The 12,738-nt window shown below is 47.7% G+C and overlaps 1 protein-coding gene across 2 annotated transcripts in view; it reads left to right on the top strand.

Annotated features, from left to right (window-relative positions):
* The first annotated feature begins 2,069 nt into the window (after positions 1-2,069).
* Positions 2,070-12,738, top strand: part of Gsg1 (germ cell associated 1) — an 18,049-nt gene continuing 7,380 nt past the window's right edge. For both annotated transcript variants that reach the window (XM_005364509.3, XM_005364507.3), the window contains exons 1-2: positions 2,070-2,117; positions 11,191-11,509. In XM_005364509.3, coding sequence (XP_005364566.1) covers positions 2,070-2,117; positions 11,191-11,509 — 367 coding nt within the window. The remainder of the gene's footprint in view (positions 2,118-11,190; positions 11,510-12,738) is intronic.

Here is a 12,738-nt window from a genome sequence, read left to right as displayed (position 1 = left end):
CCCAAAAAGAGGAACATGGGATGTACTCACTCATATTTGGTTTCTAGCCATATTTAAAGGACAGTGAGCTTATAATTCGCAATCCTAGAGAAGCTAAATGAGAACGTGAATCCAAAGAATGGATCACTTTTTGTATCAAGTATCTGGATGTTAAGTCATAATTCAAAATCCTTTCTTCACACTTGAGTGGCAGAGGAATTTATCTATGGCTCTTTCTAGGACCTGTGTAATCGCACCTGACATCCAAGTCTCTACTTCCTTTGGAGTTTACTTTCTTATACGCTATGAATATGGTTTATGTTTGCTATACGCCTATCCAGTTTATTCCAATAGGGCATGTCAAGAAGATCATCTTTGGAGCAGGGCGCGGTGATGCACGTCTGTAATCCCAGCGCTAGAGTCTGAGGCAGAAAGATCACTGCCAGTTCAAGGCCAGCCTTGGCTTCACAGTGAGTTCCAGGCTAGCCTTGGCTGCATAGTGAGACTCTGTCTCAAAAAAAGAAGCTAGTTTTGTGTACTTCCCCACATGAACTAAAATACATGCCACGTCTCCTTTAAAATTTTTTCCCTTTAAAATAAATAACTAAAAATTAAAAATATAAAGAGAAAGAAAAAATTCTTTCCTTTTTTTTTTTGTTGCTGTTGCTGTTTTGTTTCAATTCTTTTCTGTTTGCTGCTTGCTTGTTCACTGTACTGGGGATTAACCCATGGCCTTATGCACCCTGGATGAGTCCTCTATGGATGAGCCACACCCCCTAGCATTGTCCTGGCTTTTAAAAATGATCCTGGAGCCAGGTATGGTGGCTTACACTTTTAAACCCAGCTCCCAGAAGGTTAAAGTAGGTGTGTCATTGTGAGTTCGAGACCACCCTGGTCTTCATAGTGAACTCCAGGTCAAGCCAGGGTTACAACAGTGAGACCTTGTCTCGGTGATTAAAACACACTCAGAACAAAGCAGGCTCTTCTGTCTGTATTGACTTGACGTTCTCTCTTACTTGCCTGGATGCTTTAGGTAACTCACTAGGATAGGATGTGTTGAGCAACCCTTCTCCGGTTGGCACCACACTAGACATCATAGAAGCAAAACAGGTTTATCCTTCAACAGCTTAGAGTATCGTGGGAGAAACGGAATAAGCCACCTAAAGCAAACAGTCCAAGCTGTTGTGTGAAGACGCTCCTGGTGCTGAGCCCATCTATAATCCCAGCACTTAGTGGGTTGAGGCAAGGGAACAAGTGAGCGCCGCCTGGGCTACATAGGGAGACACTGCTGGGAAACAAGGGAGAGAGGGAATGGGGGCAGGGAAGAGAGAAGGGAAGGGAAGAGGAGGTGAGAGAAGGTGAAGGGAAGGGGAGGAGGAAAAGAAAGGGAAGAAGGGGAGAGGGGAGATGGTCCAACTGTGTCATTATACTTCATTTTAATGCATTGAAGTTTTAAGATGGGAACAGTGTGTTCTTCCACTAGACCCAACTTGTTTGGGGAGGGGGGTGAAGTTTCAAGGGTTCAGTCTGCTTTCCCCAGCACAGGCTAAGAGTTCATTGTGGTATGGCTGCGTGCCTTCATTTCATTGCTTTGAACAGAGGTGTTAGAACGTTTTAAGACGTGGCTCACAACTGTAAATCTCTTTAACAGCAGTGTAGTCTGGTTGGCACCACGTGCCAGCCGTCCCTAACCTTCCGAGTTGTGTTTGAATGAACTTCCCAGTTCTTTTTTATGTACCATAAGCACTGATTGAGAGACATCAGGAGGCATCTGGGTTTTTAGGGGTCCCCAGTGTGCCCCTTCTCCCAACCTGGTCTTTCTGATGTTGGGAGAGAGGTGGGTGAGGCATCAGGGGGAGAGAACCCTGCCTGCCACTGTGACATCACAGAGCAATGTCATTATAGCCCACCAGCACCCACCACCCAGGGTCCTGCCTGAGAGCATTCATCCTCTCCCAACTCACTGCATACCACCTTACCCCTCTGCTGGCAAGAGGGGACCTGGTGAGTCCTCTCCCTTAACACCTGAGCTGAGGAAGAACCATCAGAGGAGACACTGAAACACCTCTGTTTCTGAAAAACCACAGTGAATGAGCAGTCCCTCCCTGCTGACTCAAAATGTTTGTCTCACCCAGGAGGTAGGTACACAGCTTTTGGAAATCGTGTGAATACTGATTAATTAATTTTACTTACTTCACTGTTTGAGCCCCATATTTCTTTCTTTTTTCTTTTTTTTTTTTTTGTTTTTTGTTTGTTTGTTTGTTTGTTTTTGGAGACAGGGTTTCTCTGCGGCTTTGGAGCCTGTCTTGGAACTAGCTCTGTAGACCAGGCTGGCCTCAAACTTGCAGAGATCCGCCTGCCTCTGCCTCCCGAGTGCTGGGATTAAAGGCATGTGCCACGACCACCTGGCTTGAGCCCCCATCTTTAGTGGCAATGATATACACTTGAGCTTGGTGGGACGGGAGGGCAATGTAGGGTTACTGGACAAGTGTGTTGAGAAAGCCAAGATAACCTAAGAAAGAGGCGTTGGTGGGACTGCGGGGCAGAGCTCTAAGCTCAGCAGTGTAGGCTGGGGCAGCTACCCCAGGTCAGAAGTAGCCAAGGAGCCCACCATCAACTGGAAAGCCCTTGCAGACAGATATGAGCTAAAACATGGTAGCAAAGTTCAGAGCCTGCAATTTTATCTCTTCTCATTGGTTCTCTAGAAGGGGAACAGCAAGGTTACTGGGGAATCTGTTTGCTAACATGGAGCTAAGAATTAAACATAGAACACTTGAACCCTGGCCTCATTCTGAAGGCGGTTCCCGGTGTGACCAGCAAGCTGTGACTTTCGTTAAAGGTGCCTGCCCTTTGCTGGTGGGACTTTAGTCTGAAAGGAGTCAACTTTCTAGGGTTTGCAGGTTTAAATGCCCACCCCACCATGTCTACATGTGAGATCTGGTCAAAAACTGAATTCGAGCCCTCACTTATACAATGGAGACACCGCCCCTGAATCTGGTGGGGTGAATAGGGCAATTAGTGAAGCAGCTAGCCCCTAGCTTGGGAGCTCGGATGGTTTTTCTTAGATTCCGCTTTCCTTCTACCTCTTTAGATCTTCAGAGCAAAGCTATAGAGGACTCCCCACCTCCCCTGTCGCCCCTTGGGGAAGCAGGTAGGTAACCGCTAGACCTCAGATGTGCTGAGGGCTTCATGGCCCCAGCATCACCTCTCGCATCTACAAAACGAGGCAGTCAGGCCTACCTTGCCCCTTCATCAGAAAGGGATCAGGGACCCGCATCTTTGGGGGACAGGGAAATGCTTGACTTTGGGTTTGACAGCAGCCAGGTGGATCCTCACACCAGGTCATACAGGGTCTGACGAATTTATCCCAGGATCCAGTCTCTTCCCGGGCCTGTCCTCGCCTGTATCACTGGAGGCCAACGGGACGCAGGACACACCCAAGGAAGAGAAAGAGGAAGAAACCTCGTGGTTCCCTGCCACACCCGTCCTGGAAATCCCAAACGCCCGCAGCGCAAGGGCGGGGCCTCACCAAACAATTCAAAACAGGCTTCTGGTGCGTCGCCGTGGCAACTACGCCCGCTGCTAGGCAACAGGGGCGCCATAGTAAATGCCGCCAGGGTTACTCATTGCAAGGGGGGGGGGGGGATGCTTGGTGGGAATCTCATCCGGCTCAGGCACCGAGGCAGAGGGTAGCGGTGGCAGGAGAGAGGGAAGGAAACCATTAGGCGAGGGGGGCACACGGTTAGGTGGAAAGGGGTGCCCCTGCACTGTCTATGGACAGCAGCATTCTGGGCACCCCACTTCCTCATTGGGTCCTACAGTCTCCTAGCAAGCAGGGCCAGCCCGGTCTAAGCAGTCACTTGCGCGCGTGAGCGATTGCTCCACAGGAAATGCAGATGTGGCTGCCGCTCTGATTCACGCCAGAGGCTTGGGGCATGGAAGAAAGGCTGGGGCTTCCTCTCCTGGAAATGACTGCTATCGCAAAAGCCTCAAACAATTCCATGGCAAAGCGGAAAGGCTCGAGGAAGCCTTTTCCTTTGGCCCTTCCCACTGAACTCTGAATGAGAGCGTTCCCAGTACTTGCGGCCCACCTTAGGAGCATTTGGGGTTAGACGGGGGGCCCTTACAAGCTGGGTACGGTTGAGAATGGGAGGTGCAGAGCTGAACACAGCACAAGCATCTGTAAGGTCATAATGTCCTCTGGTTTCATCAATGAAATTCAATGTCCCCCAGTATAGAATTCAAGCTCAGAAGGCTCGGGCCACATCAAAATGACCCCAATCTGCAGGGTTTCAGCCCTCTTGAAAAGGACAGAACATTTCCGACCAGTCACTGTTTTGAGTGATGTTTGTCCTTTGGTCAGAGTAAAGATAATAGTGGTAATGAGATCATTGCTATTTTCGGAGCCTTTGCTCATGGAAAAGCAGCAATGTTCCCACAGGTGAGAGGAAAAGTACTGACAGGAACTGTCTGTGTGGAAGGCCTCTGCTATGGCCCCTGGCTCTCTGGGGTCTTTCTGAGGTTCCCCGTTGCTTTTGTACATGAATTGGGAAGAGTGTGTGTACTTGACGCTCCTTGGATATGTCTGTGCTCATGTCTTGGCCCACTGGTTTCCCAACGGTGGTCATAGGCCTGGTTAGCTTTATGAAACGTGTTCATGGATGTGAAGACCGTGCTGGAGTCGGCAATGCATAAAACATGGCCAATTACACCCCATGCATTGCCTCAGAATAGAGCGAGTGGAACCAACACAAGCACGAGATGGGTTAGACGGAAGGCGATGAGCTCGTTCAGGGAAGGTGCACCTGTCAGGAAACAGTTGTCCGCGCGTCAGCCAGGGGCAGCCAAAGCACTTAAACTCCACTTCAGCCTTTTGGTTTTTTGGAGTAACAGAAGGAGTTACTTAATGGGGTCACGGTCAAGAATTCTGGCCCTTGGGAGGACAGAGAAACTCTTGCCAGCCAGGGCAAACAAGATGTCTGGATGGATGGCAGGGGGGGACAAAAATACTGGATCCCTTAGCCCCAGGCTCCAGTGAGAGGCAAACACACCTGCTCTTGCTCAGCCTTCTTAATCACCTCGCCTCTACAGCATCCTAGCAAGGCAATAAACTGAATGCCTGCCTATGAAGGATGTGTGTCCCAAGACTATCATTTCTCTTTATGCATATCTAGTAAAAAACATTGTCATATGTTCCGGCGAAGTGTGACTGAGGACCTTAGCAAAAGGAGGTCAGTCCCGGGCCTTGGCATTGTGATGTCATAAATGGTGCGGTGCATACACAGCCCCCCCCGGAAGTCACCCCAGAATCATCAACAGTCCCACACACCAAGTTTAAATACTGTGTCGAGATGTGGGGTGTCCGTCTCTATACTGAGTTTTGAGCTTTTGAGTTGAGCCTAATTATCTTAGTTCCTCTGACCAGCAATTACCTCTCCGTTCTAAGAAAGGAAAGGAAAGGGGCGGGAAACAGCAAGAGTGAATTCCAATGAAAGGAAGTTAATGGCATGCTGGGTTCTGACCTTTTGTGGCAAGACAGAGAAACCTGTGTTTTTGTCAAGAAGAGGAAATTGGACATTGGGGCCCCAGGTTCTCGGGGGGAGAGAGAGCTAAGACTGTTCACATCCAGCCAGCAGCCAGCCAGGCACCCACATAAAATGCACAGCCTAGGAATGGGGGGGCTCAGAACTGCTGTGTTTCGCTGCTAGCTACACTAGGCTTTTGGAAACCTTGAAGGAAAATAATACAAAACTGTAAGTTCATCCTGGGCAACAGGCCCTTGGAAGCAGCTCAAACAAGTGAGGGGCCCGGGAGATGGAGCTGCATTCACCTACCTCTGGGCCTCCTCATCTGCCACACCCATCCCCTTTTCCCTGAAGGAGGCAAACTTCGGGCTATTAAGGCTTCGGGGGTGCGGTTTATGGGCAGAGTAATAAAAACCAAAGACACGATGCTGTGCCAAGCAGTGACTCAAGGCGGGATATGAGACGCGTCTCCAAGTATTTGAAGGGTGGAAGCGTGGCAAAGGGAAAAGAATTGGTCACTGTTCTAGGGTGGAGAGAGAATGAGGGTACAATTAAGGAGAGAAAAATGTGGACAAAACTCATCAGGAAATGTTGGGTAACTGTATTTTCTGATACTGCGATGTTGTGTTTCCCATGGGAGGCATTTGAGGATCTGTTGAGTCACTGAGAATTGGAACTGGCCACCAAAGAATGTACTATAGGAAATACTATTAAAAGGTCCTCCTGGGAGTGGCTGGACGCCCCAAAGTTCATTCTAAGTCCTGAATTCCATAAGGCTGACACATGGCAGTCTGGAGATTCATATTTGGGGTGAAAGCCAGAGGAAGGAAAGAGAGCAGTTTTATAGAGAGAAGTAGCCACCTCCACCCACAGTTTGCTGACTTGTAGGGAAGGAAAGAGCAGAAATAAAAAACATGAGAGTGTAGCGCCACCCAGCGGCATGAGGTAGCCATGCAGTCAGAAAACCAGCCTATCCCACAGCAGCATGGGACCACAATGTGCCTTTCTCCCAAGGCCCAGTGGGTTGGGTCACAAAGAAGAAAGGGTTGAAAGGGTGGTACATAAAACATAGTCAGGAGCCTGCAAGTTGGCTCAGCTGGTAGACAGGCTTGCCTCCAAGCCTCCAACCTGAGTGTGATTCCTGGAACCCACATGATAGAAAAAAAGAACCAAGCCCTCCCAGAGCTGTCTTCCATACATGCACCATGCCCCTGCTATACACATACACACATACACACACACACACACACACACACACACACACACACACACACACACACAAAAAGAGAGAGGCATGACGGGACAAGGAGAAAAAGAAAGCCACTTTAAAAGAACAATCGACTTTTTACACTCCAATTGAAAGGGGCAGTGGTGGTGCATGCCTTTAATCCCAGCATTGGGAGGCAGAGTCAGGCAGATTTTTGAGTTCGAGGCCAGCCTGGTTTAAGTTTCAGGACAGCCAGGACTACGCAGAGAAACCCTGTCTCGGATAAAGAAAGAGAGAAAGAAGAGAGAAAGAGAAAGAAAGAAACTGAGGGCGTGCTGGGTAGAAAAAAAAGAGAGTAGTTGCTGCAAAATAGCTATCTGTAAACTCGGGACAGAAAGAATGACTTGTGCCTCTAGTGGCTGCCAAGAGGATAGCCATCCACTCCCTAAGAGTTGGTTGGCTTCATCATCATCATCATCATCATCATCATCATTGAAATTTGTTCTGTGGAAAATAAGATGTTTATTCCTTGCTTGAGAGTTGGGGAAAATGGTGGCCATTATACAGCCATCGCATGGCTGACCCTGGATATCCATTCCAGTCCTGTCCCATCCTCATCTCCACCAGCACGCTCAGCATCCCACATGGAGAGAAGCAGGAGTTTGTGAACTGCCTAGAAGGTGGAAACCACACAGAGAACAACCCAAAGCTGCTCCCTAGGGAAGGCTGGGAAGCAATGACAGCGGATCTAGCTAGTCTGTGCATTGCTGCAGAAATCAAGCCCCATCCACTCACCCCACTTACCTAGTGAACACCGGGTAGAGGAGATGTAAACCACCCTTTACTTTTTACAGAAAGTCCCCTCTGCAAATGCGGGTCCGTGCTGCTCTGTGCTGAATGAATTTCAGGTCCCCGACTGGCAAGTTCTCTGGCATAATCTCCAGGAACAGCTGGGCTGGGGTTGCACCGTCGGTTATTAAATGCCCATGTTCATTGCATAGCAGCATTTAATCAAGAGGCATGGCACAAAGTCTTAGCTAGGAGGGGAGCGGTGGGAAGGCAAGGGAGGAGGGAGGGAACCCAACTTTCACTTTTGCTACGTTGTGCCAAAGAGACTAGTACAGATGACATCTTTCCATCCTTCCAGACGGGCTACAAGACGCTGACCATGGCCAAGGTAACCAGCCTCCCCCTTTTACTTCACAGGAGAAGCATTGGCACCCGGGTCTTTGATCTAGATCTATCAACTGGCTGTCCTTGTTAGCATACACGAATGCCGTGTTTTTCTGTTAATGTACATCGATGTGAGCATGGCTGCCATGGTGGCACCTATGGCGCTTCTATTCCATCTCTTGTCTAGAAAGTAGAATCACCTTGGGAAGGCGTGTGTGAGCATAGCAAAGGCAGAGCTTCCCTTAGGCTGCACCACTCAGTCTAGACTCACTTTAAGGAAACTTGTAAGATGAGCTGTGTTCTTCCGATTTGAGTAAGGCATGTATCCAAAGATGTGGCGAGATGGACAAGAGTTCTGGAAAAGGCTCCTAAATGGGATGCCACTTTAAGTATCTGGGGTTGAGGAAGCTCCACAGAGTGCTTCCCTGGACAGTGGGACCCACACCTGTAATTCTAGCACTTGAGAGGTGGAGGCAGGGGGACCCCAAGTTCAAGGTCAACCTCTAGGTATCTAACTCTAGTCAGGTTGAGGTCACAAACTCTGTGAGACCCTGTCTGCAGCAAGTGGAGGAAGAAGAGAACATAAAGAGACCAGGCCCCTTTCCGTGGTGGGCGTTTTTTTTCAGGACAGAGACTCTGAGTCAGTTCAAGTAGATCATCTTTTGTTCCTCAAGTCACCTGGTCCATAATTTGCTTGTCATCTTGGTTGAGGCCACAGGTGTGTGTAAGCCCTAATACTCTTTTTTTTTTTTTATGTCTGAATAACCTGGAGGAACTTGGATAGATACATACCTTGAAATGGACTGAATATAAATCCAAATCTGTTCTGGTGTGGTGTGATAGTGGACGAACCATTAAGGCCGAATAGCACTATTAAAACTGAACATGAGGAGGAGATTTGGAACTGCCTATATCGCCAGTTTGGTCTTTTTATAGAATAATTAGTGAAGATGTTTTACCTGCAAGCAATGGATATCAGATAATTTGAAAGAACACCCACCACAGAGATGCCTGTACATCACTCTGATGCCACAATTTTCACAGGGGCTAAGATACTGGACCAACCTACATCACTACCAATAGATGGATGAGAAAAAATTATGAAATTTGAAGGAAAGTAGATAAAGTAGGGAAAATACATTTAAATGAAATGAGTCAAACCCAAAAATAACTTAAAAATAGTTTTCAATTTATATGTATGACAAAAAGGGGGGATCATGAGGAGGGGGAAAGATCTAAATGGAAGGAGGGAATGGGTAATAAGGATGAAAGGGAGGTTGCCGGGGGGCTGGTGGCAGTGAGCAGTGGGGTAGGGGGACCAAGCCCAAGCAGAACCAAGTGAAAATGCCACTGGGACGCCTCCCACTTTGCTAATTTTAAGACTAATGACTAAAAAACCAGGAAAGGCAACTAACACATTTGTCCTCGGTCAAGGTCACACAGAGTCTTGCAAAGACTGGCATTTTCCGATGGAGTTAATTTGTTGAACACTTTTAAGTCACATTGGCAGACAGTTTCCAGGAGCAATTTATTCTTCCATTTCATAGTCTGGATATCTTTATAATGACCACCTTATGTTTGCTATGGCCCCAAATAACACCTTGTGTGTGGTATGCACTGCACTCCTCCCTGGATTCCGAAGGACGGAGGGTCATGGTTTAAGCTGCTCAATGTAAATTCTGCTAAGCTGGGGTAACGTAGATTGCTGGGTTCATGTATTTGCCTGTGATGTTATTTACATCTCTTAAGCTAAGCAGATTGAGGTCTGATTAATTCTGCTAGAAGAGATCCCATCAGCTCAAGATGCTTTACTCTAAGAACCATCTGGAAGCTAAGCCTGAGCCGCTTCCTGCTCCCCACATATAAAAGAGCCTTAGGATACTCAAGACCGATCACAATTATTTTCCTAAATAAAATTTAGGTAAATCACATTTGGATTTAATCACAATTACAATCTCAATTTAATCACATTGGGTAATAAAATTTACCCAGATCACATAATGAGGTTGACAAGGTGAACACAGGTCTTTGTTTTTTGAGACAGGATTTGATGTAGTTCAAGCTGACTTCAAGGTCACTAAGTAGCTGGGGATGATCCTCCTGCCTCCACCTCTCCAGTGCTGGGACCACAGGTGTGCACCACCACACTGGGTTTCTATTGTGCTGGAGATCAAACCCAGGGTTTCACTCACACTAAGCAAACACTCTCAAAACGAGCTACATACCTTCTGCCATCTTTTATCATGAAGGCATCAAACGTCCATCTGCTTCCCCTGGGGGGGGGGTATAACTTGATAATATATACACACCAAGGAGTTATATTCAGCTATAAAGAATAAACTTATAATGTTATTTGCAGGAAAAATAAGTGAAACTGGTGAGCAACTTGGTAAGCTAAATGAGGCAGACTCAGAAAGACAAATATTACATGTTTCTTCTCGTTTATATAAATATATATGTATACATATATGTGTCTATAGGGCATAAATATAGAAGGGAAACTATGTGGGCAAAGGAAAGGAGGGAGAAGAGGGTGTCAGTGGATGAAAGGGTTGGGATAAATAACGCATGGCTTCTCCTAAATACAGACTCTAGATTGAACAATGCATATTGCATATGACATGAAAACAGAGACGATAGGATTGTTTAGGGAAGAGGAAGGGACCAGCGGGAGAATGAGGAGACAAGGAAGGGGCAAATATGAGCAAAATACAATGATCAACGTGTCTGAAAATATGACCATAAAGCCCACTAATTTATACATGAACAAAAAATTATATACAGTACCCCCAAAAGAGGCCGGCTAGCTCAGAGTGTTCCCTTGCTGCCTCTGCCTGAGTTATCTGCTGTAGCTATGGCTCTGAGGTGGTTTTCCACCCAGATGCACAAGCTTGAATGCCATGTGTCTTGGCAGGCAGAAGCCAGGCTAGCTTGGTGCTCGCCTGCCTTCTAAAGCGGATAAGTATAATTCCGCCCTGCTCGCATCCAGGTCACTTTGACATGAGGATCCCTTGTGATAATGTCCCCCGTCTGGTATCACTTTCATCCTTCTGTCAATCTGTCCAGTGTCTGTCCAGCTGTCACTCTGCCCATGCAAATTACTGCTGCTCTGCAAGAGCCACACAGGGTTTAGTCTCGGTGAGTGCCATCGCTACAGCGCTGGTTCCTGGCCACACTGATGCCCAGCAGCTTCCACGGGGCTCCTGGAGAAAGCTGTGGCCATCGGTGTTAAAGCAAAGAGGAGTGGCTGAGGCCCTGAGAACAAGCTCTCCAGCTGACTCCCCGCCCCCTGCCTGTGTGTTGCAGATGGAACTCCAGAAGGGTCCCCCTGTCCAGCGGCTCTTCATATCTGCCACCCTCAACATGCTATCACTCGGCCTCTCCGCAGCATCCCTGCTCAGCAGCGAATGGATTGTGGGCACACAGAAGGTGCCCAAGCCCCTGTGCGGGCAAGGTCTGGCAGCCAAGTGCTTTGACGTGCCGGTGTCCTTGGATGGGAGCGTCACTAACACATCAGCCCAGGAGGTGGTACAATACACCTGGGAGACTGGGGATGACCGGTTCTCCTTCCTTACCTTCCGCAGTGGCATGTGGCTATCCTGTGAGGAAACCGTGGAAGAGCCAGGTAACACCCTCGCACCGGCTACACGGCTTGATCTGCCTTATCAATTACATTTCTATTTGTGTCGTGTATGGGTATGCATGGGGGGTAGGCACACACATGTGGAGATTAGAGGACAAGGGGTCAGAGGACAAGGGGTCAGAGGACAAGGTGTAGCATGTGAATCAACCTCAGTCAGCGTGGCAAGCGTGCACCTTTACCCACTGAGGCATCCCATCTGCCTTCAAAAAGTAAGTTTTTGAAGCTATTGCCTCATTTTATAACCCAGGCTATCATAGAACTAACTGGCCTAGATATGTAGATCTGGCTGGCCTAGAATTTGCCACAATCCACCTGCTTTGGCTTCTTGAGTACTCATATTACAGATAAGAGATCCACACCAGGCAAGGGCAGGAAGTTTTGGAATCTTTTGCAGACAAAGAAACCCCATTAGGCCTGAGACGAGTCCGAGAAGTGATGGGAAGGTCCACACTTTTCCCAAACCCTGCTGGGCCTCATGCCCAAGCCCCACTTTCGAATTATCTCTTCTCCATGGCCCCTCTTAACAAAGTCAAATGTCCCTGAGCTCTTCAGCTCCTCCAGCTTCAGCAGACCCAGGCTAACGAAGCTTGTGGATGGGTCAGGTTTGAATTAGTAGAACCTTCATGGTAGTGGGCTACAGTAGCTGCTTAGAAACAACCCGAGCTCTGCCCAATGGACCCTCACACGGATAACTTCATTTCCGTAGGCCAAGAGTTTCCTGTTAGATGAAAAGGGCTGGGGTAGCCCTAAGGGCTCTCTTCTTCCGGGCTAGGGATTAGGGTTTCGATGTAAAAGGTAAGGGGAAACTCTAGTGGCATACTCCTATAGAGCCAACACTCCAGAGGCTGAGGCAGGAGGGTGGGGAGCATCCTGGACTACCTAGCGAGAGCATCTCAAAGCTAAGGGATGGAGATGCAGTGCTATGGCTGAGTGGTTAGCAGGTGTCAGCCCTGTGTTGGGGGTCCCAGAATTTCAAAATGAATTAATGGATAAAGATGATGGGTAGATAGATATTTAGGGATGAGAGAGAGGAGGGGATAGATAGATAGATAGATAGATAGATAGATAGATAGATAGATAGATAGATGATAGATAGACAGATAGATAGATAGATTAGATAGATTAGATAGATGGATGGATAGATGATAGATAGATAGATAAATAGATTAGATAGATGGATAGATAGATAGATAGATAGATAGATAGATAGA

Source organism: Microtus ochrogaster (assembly GCF_000317375.1).
Source record: "Microtus ochrogaster isolate Prairie Vole_2 chromosome 14 unlocalized genomic scaffold, MicOch1.0 chr14_random_2, whole genome shotgun sequence".
Classification (NCBI taxonomy): Eukaryota; Metazoa; Chordata; class Mammalia; order Rodentia; family Cricetidae; genus Microtus; species Microtus ochrogaster.
This window is presented reverse-complemented; position numbering and strand designations above follow the sequence as displayed.